The sequence below is a fragment of the Amphiura filiformis genome, chromosome 6 (assembly GCF_039555335.1).
Source record: "Amphiura filiformis chromosome 6, Afil_fr2py, whole genome shotgun sequence".
Taxonomy (NCBI): Eukaryota; Metazoa; Echinodermata; class Ophiuroidea; order Amphilepidida; family Amphiuridae; genus Amphiura; species Amphiura filiformis.
In genome coordinates, this window is record NC_092633.1 from 58,486,081 (window position 1) to 58,502,000 (window position 15,920).

Here is a 15,920-nt window from a genome sequence, read left to right on the forward strand (position 1 = left end):
CAGAAAACGTTTAAATGTCGGGTTATATAAAGGGTATATTAAGAGTATAACACGTTTTCATAACCTTGAAAAAACATTTTTTGATAATCTACTGCTCAGCAAACAAAAATGTTTCACAGAAAACGTTTAAATGTCGGGTTATATAAAGGGTATAAAATCGTTTTAATAACATTCCAAAAACATTCTTGAAAACTTGATACAAAACATTCTAAACAGAATGTTATTTTGGGGTTGAAAAAATATTTTGCGAAAAATGTTTGCCTAAAATATTTGCAATAACGTTTTAAAAACGTTTTCATGACCTTTATATAACCCGACATTTAAATGTTATTAAAACGTTTTGAAAAAAACATTTTAAGAACATTTCTGTGTTTGCTGAGTGCAAATATTTTAACATAATGTTATTTAAGTGTTGACAAAATATTTGGCAAAAAATGTTTGCAAAAATAGTTTACAATAACATTTTGAAAACATTTTAAAAATATTGTTGTAGTGTGTTTTCATACAAAACGTTTTAAAACGTTTTCATGACCTTTATATAACCCGACATTTTAATGTTATTAAAACGTTTTATGTAAACCAAAAGCCAAAATATAACTTATTAAAAACGTTTTTAAAACGTTTTTGTGTTTGCTGGGTTTGTTGTCATATATTGTACCAATCATAACGTGCTTTCAATTAAAGACTTAGATTTTGTTAGCTTAATCAAACAGTGTATTTGTGTTGTGCATTCGTGTGAGTTCGGGTAAAAGGTGATTTTGGCCTTGAGTCAAGTACGACTCGTAACAATATGTCCATCTGATAGGAAAGATCAAATAGGCCATAATAGATCAATACTATATCATATCGAAAGAGAGTCTTCATGAAACAACACAATGTGACTATACACATTTTTAATCGAAAAAAGCCGGCGGTGCAGAGTTTTAACCACTATGTACGAGTTCTATCAAATGTTATTTTTTTGATTCTTTACTCAAAATGCTGAAATAATATTAGTAAAAATTGGCAGGTAAGGTTTCTGTCCATTTCAAGCCGAAATAACAAATATAAACTACTTTAGGCCGTTTAACGTGGAGTACATGGGAACAACATATCAAAATCGCTCTGTTGACCTGACAAACACAATGAATGTGGCTGGTTCCATTTATGTATAAATTGGGAAATGCGTAATAATTACAAATGTGTCAAAAATCAAGTTTGGAAAAACATTAACCAATTTCCTATTTTAAGATCGTATATTATGGCTTTAAGACTTGTCGGAGTAGTCATGGTCGTTCAACTCCTAAAAATCATTATCTAGATTAGGGGATTAATGAAAAGTTTCACCGTGAAGACTTGAATGGATACGGAATGCAAATCATGCACTTTCAAAACTTGTTTAATGTATTGTGGATCTTGAGAATTCTCTGGCTACAGAATCATCCGCACCTCAACTTGAAACTAGTGCTACAGCTGTAACTACGCACCTCTTATAACATGTTCTGTTTTGAATGCTCAAAACATAGTTAACAAATCTCTGGAACTTAATGTTCTCTTAGATCTTCAGGATGTTGATATCATTTTGTATTACCGAAACGTGGCTTGATGCAACTATACATGATTCCGAAGTTATTGGTAACCGTGTACCGTAAAGATCGCAATAGATCAGGCCGCCAAATCTAATCTTTTCCCTCGTCTCCGTCAATGACCTAGTTCTAAGATTTTAAATACGTAACTGAAACAGCTTTTATTTTTGCAAGCATTTGCAAACAAAAACATGTTTATTTTTTGACAACGTTTTTTCCTTAGAAACCACTGTCTAAATTAAATTTGAGTCAGTAGCAGAGCAAAGGGGGAGGAGTAAAGGGGCCCCTATGGAACATCTTGTCCCTCCATGTTTCAGTCTCTGTGGGATGCTGGTCTCCGCTTTTTAAAAGATTGTTAGGCCTTTTTTTTGTGACAATTTGCGTTAAGTTTCGTTCCCTCTATCCTGCAGTCTTTGTCCTCCCCCGCCCGTCCATCTTTGAGAAAATCTTGGCTACGCTACTGATCTAAATTACAATTGTTAAAATAAACCCTAAGATATTTACTGTACATATTCGTACATCGAAACGATTACTATCCATAAAGTTAAATGTTTGTAGATAAGTCTTCTTCGAAATACAATGCTAGATTCTCCTGAATTACCAGAATATATATGTTCCTTTTTATAACCTTAATGTACACATTAGACAGATCTCATGTTGTACTTTGTTGTGGCAACGTTGTGCATCGACACTGGAACCTGATTACCAATTCGTTTGATACACATTGAATAGTCTGATATTATATTTTAGATTTGCCAGTTTACCAAGCATTTTGATTTGTGATTTTCTGTCTAGAGTCAAAAGGAAGATAATATAAATGCTGGTAGAGTATTATAGATGCCAAGTTATGAACAATAAATTATTACACTTCAAAAGTTAAGCTGGGTGAAAAGCGATTGCCCATTATCATGAATATCATTCAAATTGTGGCGGCAATAAATTATGTACGCTCCTGATTGAGTATAATTGCTTTCTGAGTTGATGTCAGATTGATCTTCAACCACAGGATCAATGTTACCAATCTCTATTTCTGGAGTTGTTTTTTGCAGTTGCGATGATCGTAGAGATGTTTGGCGAGTCATACTCATATTCTGAGAAATCGATAACTTTTGTGGTGTTGATGTTGCACGGAAAGTCTTGGGTTTCTTCTTAGTACCGCATACCTTAAGTTTCCTGAGGAGTATCAAGTAACCTTCACGAAAGTTCTGATGAGTAAGACCATAGATAACGCTATTTGTACTGCTGCTGAGATGCGCGAATCCTGTAGCAAATACAAAGAAGCTTCGTGGTAGGTTTGTGACATCGCGAAGTAGAAGGAGAGCTGCATATGGGGACCAAAGAGAGCAGAACACAATCCAGATGACGAGAACAGATCGCAACAGACGAAGATCTGTGATGGCAATGTTGCTGCTACCAGATGGCGGCAGATCAGATTCTTGCATCTTACGAAGGGCCTTCTTGATAGATCTTGAAAACAGTAATATTCTGATGTAAGAGTAAGTCAAAAGTATTACAGGAATACCAAATTGCCAAATCATAAGAAATACTGAATATCCATAGTGTGACATGAAGTCGTAGGTACAGTACAAGATATCTTCGGTGTAGCTATGCTCTCCCCAGCCTGCTAACGCGGGAACATCAATCATAAAACTTAGAATCCATAAACCAGCTATCATGAATGGTACCGTGTGTTTATTATATACTACTGGATACATAAGTCGATGACAGATACATATGTACCGATTAAGAGCTATTGCTGTGATACTCCACAATGAGCAACAGCATGATGTAACGCAGATGCAACCGAGAAAATCACAGAAAATCGGGTTATCTTTGAAAATTTTACCATTGGTATAAATACCAACGATTCCAAAAGTATCAGCGATGAAACATATCATCAAATCTGCGACGGCTAAGTTGACGATGAAGGCATTGCTTACCACGCGAAGTTTCTTGTGAACGAAAACGGCTCCAATAACCATAAAGTTGCCCAGAATTCCGGTAAAACCCATGATAAACATAGACACAGCGTATAGGATATCAACAAGATCGTTGTTATCAACTTCCTTCTCCGCATCGGCGGTTGTGAACATTTCGGCCCATGTCCATTCTGAGGATGGCGCAAGGGTTTGATTTGAAACGTCCCCTTTCCAATCCATCTCGATACCAATAGCTTGTTGTCTTCGTTTATATTTTAAGGTATGAAACCTTCTGTTCCATAGGCAACACAGCTTTTACAAGGAAGATAATTGATAAAAGGAATTCAGTCCTGTACTTCACAAGAATTTGTTGTCCAAGCAGATGTAACCCGGGGATGTAACAATGAAGAGAAATCGCTTTTATTTAGTATACACGGCGCAGCGGTAAAGGCTTCAACTCATGATCGCGTGGTAGCTCGACGACTTGGGTTCGAATACCTGCGATGCCAATTTGTTCTATATTTGAGCAAGACGCTTTACCTCACTTGCCTCACCACAACCTGCTATAATAGATAGGGAGCTGTTCGGGATAATTACGAAAGTGCTGAGAGGAGATGCGCTATGGTTGTACCCTTGTTGATTGATGTTAGTGTGCCGGTATACCTCACGGAGCTTTACGGCGAAGTGCACGTTATATGACAAAAACTTATTTAATTAATTGTAATGTTCAATTAATTGCAATGCCCAGCTTCAGTCCTGACGATATCCAGAAGTCTTCCAGAAGTTCAACAACACCAATTACTACATTAAAGGAAACAATAGTGTGGTGTTCGACTTTTAAGTAATGATAAGCTCACGAGGCAACGAACTCAATGCTTTGTATAGTTTCAGGTAATGCCGACCTGTAATATTGTCAGATCAGTCTCGTATCTTGCAAAGGTAGAATAAATGATTCAATTACGCGTTGTTAAGACCATCACCAAAGATACTCCTCACAGTATGATGTAAGAAGAGCTAAGAAGTACACCCACGTGATTTATTAACTCCACTGGTAAAAATCTCCTTTCGATGCTTATTTAAACAATTAAAATGGGACTTTGTTTTTACAAACCGTTTACACAGTCGTATTATGGGTTATTATTGTATAATTAACACTGGTAAGTGCAAGATACGAATTATTATTAAGCTGACGACCAGGAAATGACTTTCAGATTTGATGGTTGCTGTCGTCAATACACATTGCAGGCTAATGCGTGCGTGGTTTCCAATCATTTAATATGTCAATAATATTCATTTATTATATAGTGGGTGAGGATGAAACATACGCCAAAAATAGTTTAAACAACTCGGGTTGTTAAGTGCAAGGTTATAAAGCCATAATGTACGGTCTTTTTAAAATGAGTTTGGTCAATATATTTCAAACCTGATGGCTGTCCACACGACACTGTTCTTTATGTAAATTCGAATGTCTTGTCTCTCTAGCCCAGTATTCTCGATTAGTGGCTGAAAGGCCCATTCAGTGATTTGCTCATCCGCACGATCGTAACTAAAAATCATCAAAATTCAGATGTTGGTACCTTTGTCATTGTCATAGCTGTGCTAACATAGCCTGCGAGTGGTTCAGCCGAAAGCTGTGTATTTAAAACAAGAATCTGTAATTTATATACTGACAGTATATAAATTAGCCACATGTATTTGAACATGGGGCTTCAACTTCATCAATACTGCTGTTTTCTTCGTTTTTTGCCAATGTTTTCATTTCAAAAATACCTAATGACAATTTGAATGACTAATCCTTCATTATTAAGCAATTTATAAACCATTTTGTTTTACACTTGCGCTGGGATCACTGAATGGATCTTTAATGTAGTCCTTCCGTTCCGTGGTTGTCCTCTCGATCTCTTACCATGCGCAGGCTGCCACAGCAAAACTCTGGAAGCTGCCCCTGTTTGACTCCTGGCTCAGTGTCCATGCAGCAAATCGGGGAGAGATTATAGTACTGCTCCTTATTGGTGGTGTGCGACTGCCAGGTAACATTAAGTGCTTTTCTCAGTAGTCTTGTTTAACAATTACCATCAAGCGCCTTCCTTAACTTTGATGTAATTGTCCAGGTGTCTGCACCATACATCAGAACTGATTCAACTGTGGTGGTGAAAAGCTTGGTGTTTAGATTAAAGCAGGTTGCTCTTCCATATCTTACTCATTCTGTTGCAGGCCCTCCATGCCTGGGCTTTCCTTATGTTAGTCCTTTTCGCTGCTACCAATACAAACCCCAAGGTATTTGAAGTCGTCAACTATTTCAAGTTCACTGCCATCAAGCGTTTGGATTGTGGATGAGGCTTTAGTGCAAACCATTGCCTGAGACGGACAGTAAGTGCTGCAGTCTCAACAAGATGGAGAAGCTCTTCGGCTTCATTGAGACTGTCGGCCAACAGTGCGATGTCATCGGCGAAGTCGAGGTCTGTAATTGTTTGCAGGCCTATCCTCCGACTTTTTCTGGTTTTTAGTGTGAGTCCTATAGACGATCTTCGTTCCCATTTAGTGCTTTCCGAGAGCATGAGTTGAGGACTGTACTAATAGAGATGGCGCATGTATGTCCCCATGCAGTACTCCAGCCTGAATTATGAAGTCGTCAGTGATTCCATCTGGTGTGGTAACACGGGCAACCGTGTTCTCATAGGTGTTTCCAAAAGCCGCCTAGAGTTTCTCTGGTACTCCATATGCTCTTAGAATGCCCAGCGTTTTCCTGCGATGGATGATGTCAAATGCCTTTTTAAAATCGATGACAACCAGTGCTGCTTGCAGGTTGTTTTCGTTTATCTCTTCAATAATTCTTCTCAAGGCCAGTATTTGTGACGCTGTTGACCGTCCCGGGCGGAAGCCATTTTGGTTCATTCTTAGCATGCTTAGTACTGGATCCAAGGACGAATTCTGTTGAGTAGTAGTTTGTCGTACTTGTAGGTCTTTGCCACATATGGATAATAAGCAGATGATGCCCTCTCAGGGATCACAGCTTTCTGGAATTGGGATGAGATTGAGAATTGACCACTGTTCAGGTTCCCACCATGCAGTAATGCCTCATTTCAAAAATAGAGTATGATATCATCAAGGTTGCATCTCTTTAGAACTTCTGGTGGGATTACATCATCGCCTGCGCTTTTTCCTTCCTCGTTGGCTTTCTTTACTGCCTCACACTCTTTCTGATCGAAGGCATCTGTTCGCATGTCAAATTTCCGATGCTCATCCTCATTGGTGATGACTGGTGGATTCCTAAGTAGCTGCTGGAAATGGGAAACCAAGAATGCAGCCTCTCACTCTGTGTGTCCCCTTTGATCTGCCCTTTCTTTACAGTTCTCATTCCACTGATATCGTTTATCAGGTCACAAGTAGCTTTGTGCTGGCAGTTTAGATCTGCTTTCTCTACCTGGCTGATCATTTGTTCCAGGATTTCTTGATTTACTTTGTAATATATCTCAATAGGTGATTCTTCCCTGCTTGTACAGTTGTAGTTCTGATCTTGATACACTAGTATATTCGTGGGTATCCTTCACATTATGCTTAATGCACTTCAGTCCGGGCACTCTCTGTTCTAGAATCAGTCCAGATTGTCCCCTTATGGCGTTTGGGGCCCTTTGGTATCAGTCATTCCGTAACCTCCCTGTTTGCTTGTATGAAACATTGATATGTGGATGTTGCATCTTCAATCACTTTCATGTTGTAGGGCACTGAATCGCCGTTAATAGCATACAGGTCTTGTAGTTGCGTGTCCTGTGCCAAAACCTTCCAGTTGTACCAGATCTTCCGTGGTGGTATCTTGCCATTCCATCTATAGCCGAGACGTACTTTTGCTGTAACAACACAGTGATCCGATCCAACGGCTATGCCTGCTCTTTTCCTCCATGCTGATGATGATACTACTTAATCCATCAAAGATGTCATGATGTTTAATTGGTTCATCTGGGTGGACTATTTTCCACTCCTGTAATCCAATGATGTCTTGGTTGTGATGCTTAGTTAAGCCACAAAGTTCCTCTTGAAGGTAAATACTTCTAAATGTTCTTGTATAAACATTGATTGTTTATATTTTAGTATATTTTCTTTCCTTGTTCCTCCTCTACCCGAGCACACCCGCACAGTGTCATCGCCCAGATATCTTCATGGCAGAAATTGCCATGGTAGGTTGAATCCACCGCCACGCATGGCCATTTTGTTCCGACCTGTTTAGCCCGGTGACTGACCTCGCTGTGTGTGAGTGAACATGGTATACGCCATAGTTCATCTGCTTTTAGACTACCTCCACGATTGGCCTACACTGCACTATAGTTCGGCACATATAAAATCAGAATTTTTGTCAAGTTTTTGAGTTTAAGACGCAAGCTTCTTTCTCAAGATGCAAGCTAACGACTATCATATCCGTTCAACATATATATTCAAGTGCAAGGAACCAAATCTGGCTTCTTTAGACTAAATCAATTACGGGAGATATCCGGGGGAGATATTCATCATTTTCTACCCCGGTATCCAAAGATTTTCGTCTAAATATCAAATCGTGCATAGCACATTCACGTGTATCGATCCCGGGTATTGATTTTAGTATCTCTGCTGTACCAAGTAATGATTAGCCAGGCGATGTCGGTGAGACCCGTCCGTGAGACTTAGGGTCAGGGGTGCAAATTGTGATTTCTTCCTCAGGAGCAAGGTTTTTAGGCTCAAGATTTCCTCAATCATACCATGCATAAAATAGCTTTATTCTGCACTTCAAAAGATGAGAATGTTAACATACCGTGAATTTTTAGATCGACTGTATGTTAGGTCTTTGAGCTTCCAAAAAAAGGCTTTACGATGACAATGTGTGCGCGTAGCGCGCAAAAATTTGGTATTTTACACTAGTTTGGGGTCAATTTTGGTCGGACAGAGGCTCCTTTCCCCTTTTATTTTCCTTTACCCCCTTTCCTCTTTCATTTTTTGTCAGAGGAGCACAACTTGTTTAGTGCTTTATATGGTTCTTCTTTTTAAATTTCCTCAATATTTTCCAGTTTGTCCTCTTCTCAGTGGCATTAGTATTGATACCAAGTACACTGAATTCTTTCATGACTTTTGTTCCCAGAAAATCCTCATTGCTGCCTCTCTATAAATTTCCTCAGGTATGATTGTCGCCTCTCTAAATTTCCTCAGATATGAGCCCTGTTTCCACCTGTCTTCATCCAACTTCTTTTTTTCCTGTTAAATAACATGGAATACCTCCTATGGTGATGAATTGTAAATTTTCATATTCTAACACCAACACCTTCCTCTTTTTGCTCTTTTTTCTTTGAACAATAATGTGAATTCTTCCAAATTTTGCACAACCAGTGTTTCCTCTCTTCCATTCAGTAGCTTCACTTCCTCACAGCCATCCCCTATTATCTTGTACCTCACTCTTCTTCTTTTCTTTCCTCTTTTCCCTCTTCATCTTATCTTATCTTTTCTTTTATTCTCTCTCCCTCCTTTTTCCTCTCTTTCTTTTTTCTTCTCATGGCATTATTTCCTCAAATTTGACTCTCATTTCCTAGGAGCGGTGCTCCCCTGCTCCCTGCACAATTTGCATCCCTGCTTAGGGTGCTCCCATCATTAATATTAGTAGCTAATACAGATTCAGAACTTGGATTTAAGGTAGGGGCTTTAACCCTAGTGCGTTTACTTGCAGCCATCATTTAAAGTTTTTCAATTGCTGAATACTGTTGATGGTCGCAGCTCCTATCAACAATTGTTCTCACTAATGTGTCCAGTATGTAGCTCAGGTCTCAGGACTCACTTCAAGGCACCCTTTTACCGTTGCTGAGCCTGAATCTCTACTCTGCCTAAGTATTTAAAAAAAAAAAAAAATAAAGTCTAGGTCGGGCCTATTTTTAGGGACGGTCGGGTTACGTCAATCAAACAATTTTTTTGGCCTTACTATCTTAGACGCTGTGGTGTTCTGGGGATTTAAAATCATTATAACTTTAATTCAAACATGCTCTGTTGTCCTAGAAACACAATGGAGTTGGCTGAATCCAATATAAGTTGGGACATAACAAATATGCAAAAAAAAAAAAAAAAAATCAGAATTGAAAAATATTTACCAAATACATTTTGAAAGAACGTACATTATGACATTAAGCTATCTGAAGTTTCTTTTCATTTAAAGATATCATCCAACGCGAAGAAATTAGGCTAATTGCGTCGCCGTTTATTAATATCATAAAACAAATACACTTTCCGCTCCTACCGTTAGCAAGTAGTGTACATAGAGTAAGTCACAGAATAAACGTTAAGAAATCTTGAGTCTCTGAAATCAATATTGTAAAAACATATTAAATGCGGTAATGCGGTTATACCTTGGATGAAATATTATTCACGTCACTGATATTATTTATATATTTTTTTTAATTGAAAGGTTAATCAGGATATTTGATCGCTAATATTTATCCATCTGATACCGTAATTGCAATTTAAAGCAAGTCTTTGGTTATAATTTAAATTGCGAAGGCGAGTCGGAGTGTAGCATGACCTAGCGGAGTTGATTCACACAAGAGAAATGGTATGAGTTCTATAAAAGAGCTCGCAGCTCTGATTTTCTCGGGAGGGAATCACCCAAAACTTCCAATTTGATATATTGTTTTGCATGTTTTATTATGAAATTGGTCAAGGTAGGCTCAATGGATTTTGATCTTTTTAGTGATTTTACCAAGGTAAAAAACCACCCGGAAGATATGGTAAACAAACTTTTTTTTAAACTAGAAAGCCTTAACTTAAAGGAAATCTATGTGTGTTAACGGCTTTCAACCCTCGAAATGTTTTTGCAAGCAGAGCAATCTAATACAATATTATTTGTATCAGAATCCAAATTTTGACAGCGGACCTTTTCTCCTATAAAAGAAATGTATATCGGAGATCAGTTAACGATACTTTTTCCGAATCCTTGGTATAAATTGGTAGTTTTTATCATTATTTGACCAACTTTGAAATGTCACCCCTGCAAAAGTGACCATTTTTATTTCCAGTACTTGAAATTTCTAGGACTTGATTTTTGCATGACCGTTTCAGAGATGGATGCATGTGAAATGGATTCTGTTGCAATTATTGGTGAGTGATTATATAATCAATGCCTCACTGCCACTGGACAGGGGGAATCCATATCATCATTATACTGCAAAAAGATACCTCTCCATCAAATTTGACTGATACATGAAGTGGGCTTATTCATTTTAATTAAGGTTAATTTAACTTGTTTTCAGAAGGTTGAATATTTAAATAATAAATACTGCTTTCTCAAATTTTGTATTCAAAAGAAAGGACATCTGCTGTAAAAAACGCCACAAAAAAGCACAAGACACAATATTTGAGTTTGTTTTATTTTTATTGCAATAAAATGTAAATTCTTGGACATTTGACATATTTAATTGAGTACATCTTATTTACATTATCATCATACTAATTTCATTCAACTACACAATAATTACTTGAATGAACCTTGTAATGTTTTTTCTGGCTTCATAATCCCTAAACCATCAAAATACCCCCTACTATTGTTGTGGTAGTGACAGAGGTCACTGTTTATCCTATCAGGTTATGGGCAAGTCAGGAAATGGGTATTGAAAGTGACTGCCCCCTAATGCAAATTTGCCATTTGGGCACCCTGCCCCCTCCATCCATTCAGTATGCAGAGCTGTTCCTTTGTAACTTTTGTATCTTTACAAAGAATAAGTCATTAAATATCATGCAATATCTTATTATACAATAGGTGTGACCTTCCTACTGTATTACTCTCCTGTAATAATACTTGAGTGTTGTTGGAGGTTTGCCACTCACTGCGTGGAGATCCTCCCATCCCTCAGATGATTTCCACACACTGCATAGTGACTCTCCGCCATCAGTGGTTTTGCCATGCATTGGGTGGCGATCCTCCATATGTGACACGATCTGGTCCATGGGGGCCAAAGGCGGCAAATTTGAAACTGAGATAAAGGTAAAAATATGCCGTAAAAAACAATAAAATACATAAGAAAATAGACATCAAAAAACTTCATAACTTTAGAACCAAGTATGCTAGACCTTTGGTGATTTCAGTAAATGATAGCCTATTGTATGTATAATGTAATAATTATAGTAACTCAATTTTCAAAAATGCCTCCTTTGGCCCCCATGGACCAGATCGTGTCACATATGCTTAGGTGTATTCCCACACACTGCGTCATGGTGATCCTTCACTGCCACTGTCGGAGGTTTGCCACACACAGCGTGGCAATCCTCTGAATCCTAGAGGATTCCCACAAACTGCGTGGTGATCTTCCACCGTTGGAGAATTGTACGCAGTGCATGGTGATCCTTCAATTGCGGAATTCTTCCATGTGCATGGCTATGAAACCACGTACCAAAACATAAACCGAGATGTTTGCTCTACATAAATCCATCTACTAACACAGAAATTTGTGTCCCAACTGACACACAAAATACAAACAAATTAACAAAACATCCTCTGCCAACCAAATCATAATATAAAATATAATAACTATAACATATTACACTTATAAATAAAACAACAACCATACACTATACTGTTGACCCATGCAAATTAAAATAGAGTGATTTTTTAATACTTATATTACTCAAAATTTATATATTCATCTTTTTTATACACAAATGAAAAGAAGGCACCGCAACTATACTGTGCACAAAAAGTATCTGAACAAGTAAAACAAAAGCCATTTCTTACAGACACTCAATTACGAAACTAAATTACGAAATAAATTAGTTGATAGAGAATATTGTTCTGTGTATTTTGATACCTCATTTGGGAAGATACAACTATTTCCCCAACTTACAGCAATTTTAATTAAAAAAAAGAGAGTTTTTCAAAAGTGACAAAAATGTACATTGACTTTTCCCTCAAAGCACGCAAACATTGAACACAATCAAATGAGCGTTCATATTGTGTCAGGCTGTAAATTTGTCACTTTTGAAACGCTACCTTTTGTCATTCAAAATCTTAGTGGAATAAAGTTGCATCGTGCTGAATGAGGTATCAAAGTATGAAGACAAAATCTCCATCCATCAACTACTTTATTTTGCCATTCAGTTTTAGTGTCTTTAAGAAATGGCTTTTGTTGTAAGCGTTGGGATACCTTTAATATGCACAGTATATATCCTTCTTAATCTTGGATTCAAGTGCCATTCATTGCGTTGTCTCAATCTCCAAGCAATAATGTCAAACTACCTATGCAGCACACAGTACTACTCTCAATTCAAAAATCAAATGGATGAAATTTTCAGAATGAGATAATAAAATGTTTGGGTGACTCACTTCGGCTTTCTTTGTCCACTCAATTTCTGTAATAAGAATCTTGCACTATATCCCCTATAACTTCAACCTTGTACTTCTTTCCCCCATGATTTCTGCATCATGTAAAGATACAATATATCGACCCCTTTCTTTATTTTCCTGTTCCAAATAATAAAATTTCTGGGGTGGGGGAGCACTCATACACCTGAACTATATGAGCATGTGCTGCTGTGACAACCTCCGTTTACAGGCAACCTCTACTGCTCAAACAGCTGCAGCTCAACAGAAAAAAAAATTATAACACATTTTGATACATTTCTTCTATACAATGAATAATAATAAGTTTAGCTAACTCAAGAGAATTCATGCGTAACATGAATTTGACAAAGACACAATCCAGATTTGGCCGTCTGTCAAACTCATAACGATAATGTTCCGAAGACCCTACTTTTGAAAACCAGCTTGATATCAGAGATCATAAATATTCATACCAAATAAAAGATGAGTGCATCCCCAGCTCCAGGGTTACAAAAAAAACAACTTGATGAATTCTTTAGCATTTTTATTGTTATTTTGGCACATTGGTAGCCTTCACCACTGAGCAATTCAAAAGTCAATATTTGTTGATCTAACATTTTTTGGCACACGTTAGCTATGATACTTCCAAACCAGTTGCTACTTGCTACAAATGTTGCACACAAAACTTGTTACTCAAAATGCTGTATTTGATAATGGTAAAATACAAACCCACTCTTGGCGATACCCCATCAGCACTACATGTACCTATGGTCCTTATGTAATGCCTTCCTCAAGGCAGTAAAGTAAAATCAAATTTTGAAGGAATCGGTTATTCCAGTTGTATTCCCTGCATCATTTCCTTTCTGAAAATGTATACTTTTATATACTTATCATTAGATACAATGAAAAACAATATCTAAATGACTGCCTCAAGGAAGGCATATATGAACTATAATATAATAGACAACTGCTTTTAATGATACCAGCCTTTGGCAAGGTCACTCCCATTTCCAAGGGAAATGAGAATATTTCGCACGGGCCTTAAATGAAAAAGAAACTTTAGTATATCACTGGTACATGGGTTAGGAGTTTGTCAACTAACAAAAAGTTTGCAAGACAGCACAGTTTACAAGTTTGCAAGTCAGCACAGAGAAGTCGGCTATTACCAATGCAACAGAGGGGTTAATCTTTACTTTTTAAAGTACATGGTTTTAAAGTACATGGTTTTAACTAAATATATGTGAAAAGCCTACAAAAAGCCTGCATGTCATTGTATCATTGGCAATAGGCCATTGATTATTGACTAATGAAATTGATTAGGTCTTCAATCTCACATATTGGTAACATTGTTATTGCTATTAAATCTGACACACAAGTTATAATTGTTGAAATATGCCATTAGGTAAGAGTTGTACGAGTAATATAATTAATATAAATGGGCTATGGGCACAAATCAAAGTATATATACAAATAATTGGTTGTAATCATTAAAAATATCCCTGATGAGATGGCTAATGTCATAATAATAATAACAGAACTGAATTAATATGCATTTTGTTCACCAATAGTGTACATGTACACATACCTTATACAAACAAATAAGGTTTTACAATTCAAATATTAGGAAGGATGAGATTTTCATACTTGTACATGTATATGAGCTTGCACGGATTAAGTTTTTTTTTTATCTTTCCATTGCACGGATTAAGTTGATGCTGTCCAACTGAGCTCATTTGATTACATATTGGGGAGTGACATGTTACACAGACAAGCACCATGTAAATGCATAGACCATTCTTCTAATTGGCCCAATTCAGCCGTAGGTTGGATAAAATATAGGAGGGTATTATGTGTTTATAAAATCACACAATATCCTTTTTGACCTCAGTTTCATTTAATTTGACATTAGTTATGTTAGGTGATTATCGATGACAAGGCTATTTACCGCATCTATGGCTGAAGAATGCTAATGAGAAGAATCATTAATAGATGAGATGACAGCAATGTTTGTAACAAAGGTAAGTGACTGGTCTATTGATATGCATATGATTACTTTACTTTTCAAAATCCATATCACCCTTTACCCAGTTCAGCACAAGTTTTAAAACAAAATCAGCATGCTGACTTTGCAGAGGCACTGTTATTTGCAGTTATAGCTCCAGTATTTGTGTATTTTTGACAGACTTATATTTTAAGAGTGATGGTGTTCCCAGAAAATTTTCAGAGCTGCAGAAAAATTTGAAGATCTAATTCTGGAAACCCCAATACCAGGATACTGCGGATTTTGTAGCCCTGGCAAACAATGAAAACTTCTGACCCATAGAGGTTATCCGTGTTCTATAAGCTGCATATCCTATCAGCGACTGCTATACCTTGTTTAGGACTTTCAAAAGAAGTACCTGCATGTGCAACCATCACTGTTTCAAAATAGCCCGCCAAAGTCATGCAGGTAACTCCGAGGTTGTGCATTGAATTTGTTTGAATGAGGAATACTACGGGAACCAGCGCCTTTTGTTAGAAGTCACACATGAGTAAAGTGGATAACCTCTATTGCTTGGTACGACATCACATGTCACCTCATCCACAGAAATCAATTAATTTCTAACCAAGTGAAAGTCCTAACTGCAACATAATGCTAATGTACATATGAAAAATATTATAACAAGATTATAATAGCAGCAAGCATGCAGTTTTTCTAAAAAAGGGAATCAACACAAACACGTTGTGTTATGCAATTTGTCAGAATCACTTACTCTTGTGATGTAAAAAAGTAGTATTACTGGAATTTGATGGAAAACCCCCTCAAACACATTACTTACTGCAAGTTGAAATAACTTTTATATACTTGAATGATTACAAATGAATACACTATTGTATATAAGCTGCAAAAATAAGAAACCTGGTATAGACAGAATGAATTAACATAGTTGGTACCCATCAGTTCTGATGCTTTTTGAAATCTCTGGTTCTTTTCCCACTGCAGCATTGCATCCACTTGAAATGACCAGAATTTATTATGTGGCTCTATATGTTCTATTTTGATGTAGTAGTCATAATCATTGGGAACTGATGGGTACCATCATTTGGTAAATGCCTATACAATTGCAAAATAATAAT

General features: G+C 37.0%; 1 protein-coding gene across 1 annotated transcript; it reads right to left on the reverse strand.

Annotated features, from left to right (window-relative positions):
• Positions 1 to 2,434: 2,434 nt before the first annotated feature.
• LOC140154665 (melatonin receptor type 1B-like) lies at positions 2,435 to 3,724 on the reverse strand. Its single transcript, XM_072177230.1, has one exon. It carries the CDS (start codon positions 3,722 to 3,724, stop codon positions 2,435 to 2,437), a length of 1,290 nt encoding a protein of 429 aa, XP_072033331.1.
• Positions 3,725 to 15,920: the final 12,196 nt, after the last annotated feature.

What these genes read in the sequence shown, in the direction of transcription:
- LOC140154665 (XM_072177230.1), bottom strand. Translation starts at nt 3,724, where the DNA reads ATGGATTGGAAAGGGGACGTTTCAAATCAAACCCTTGCGCCATCCTCA.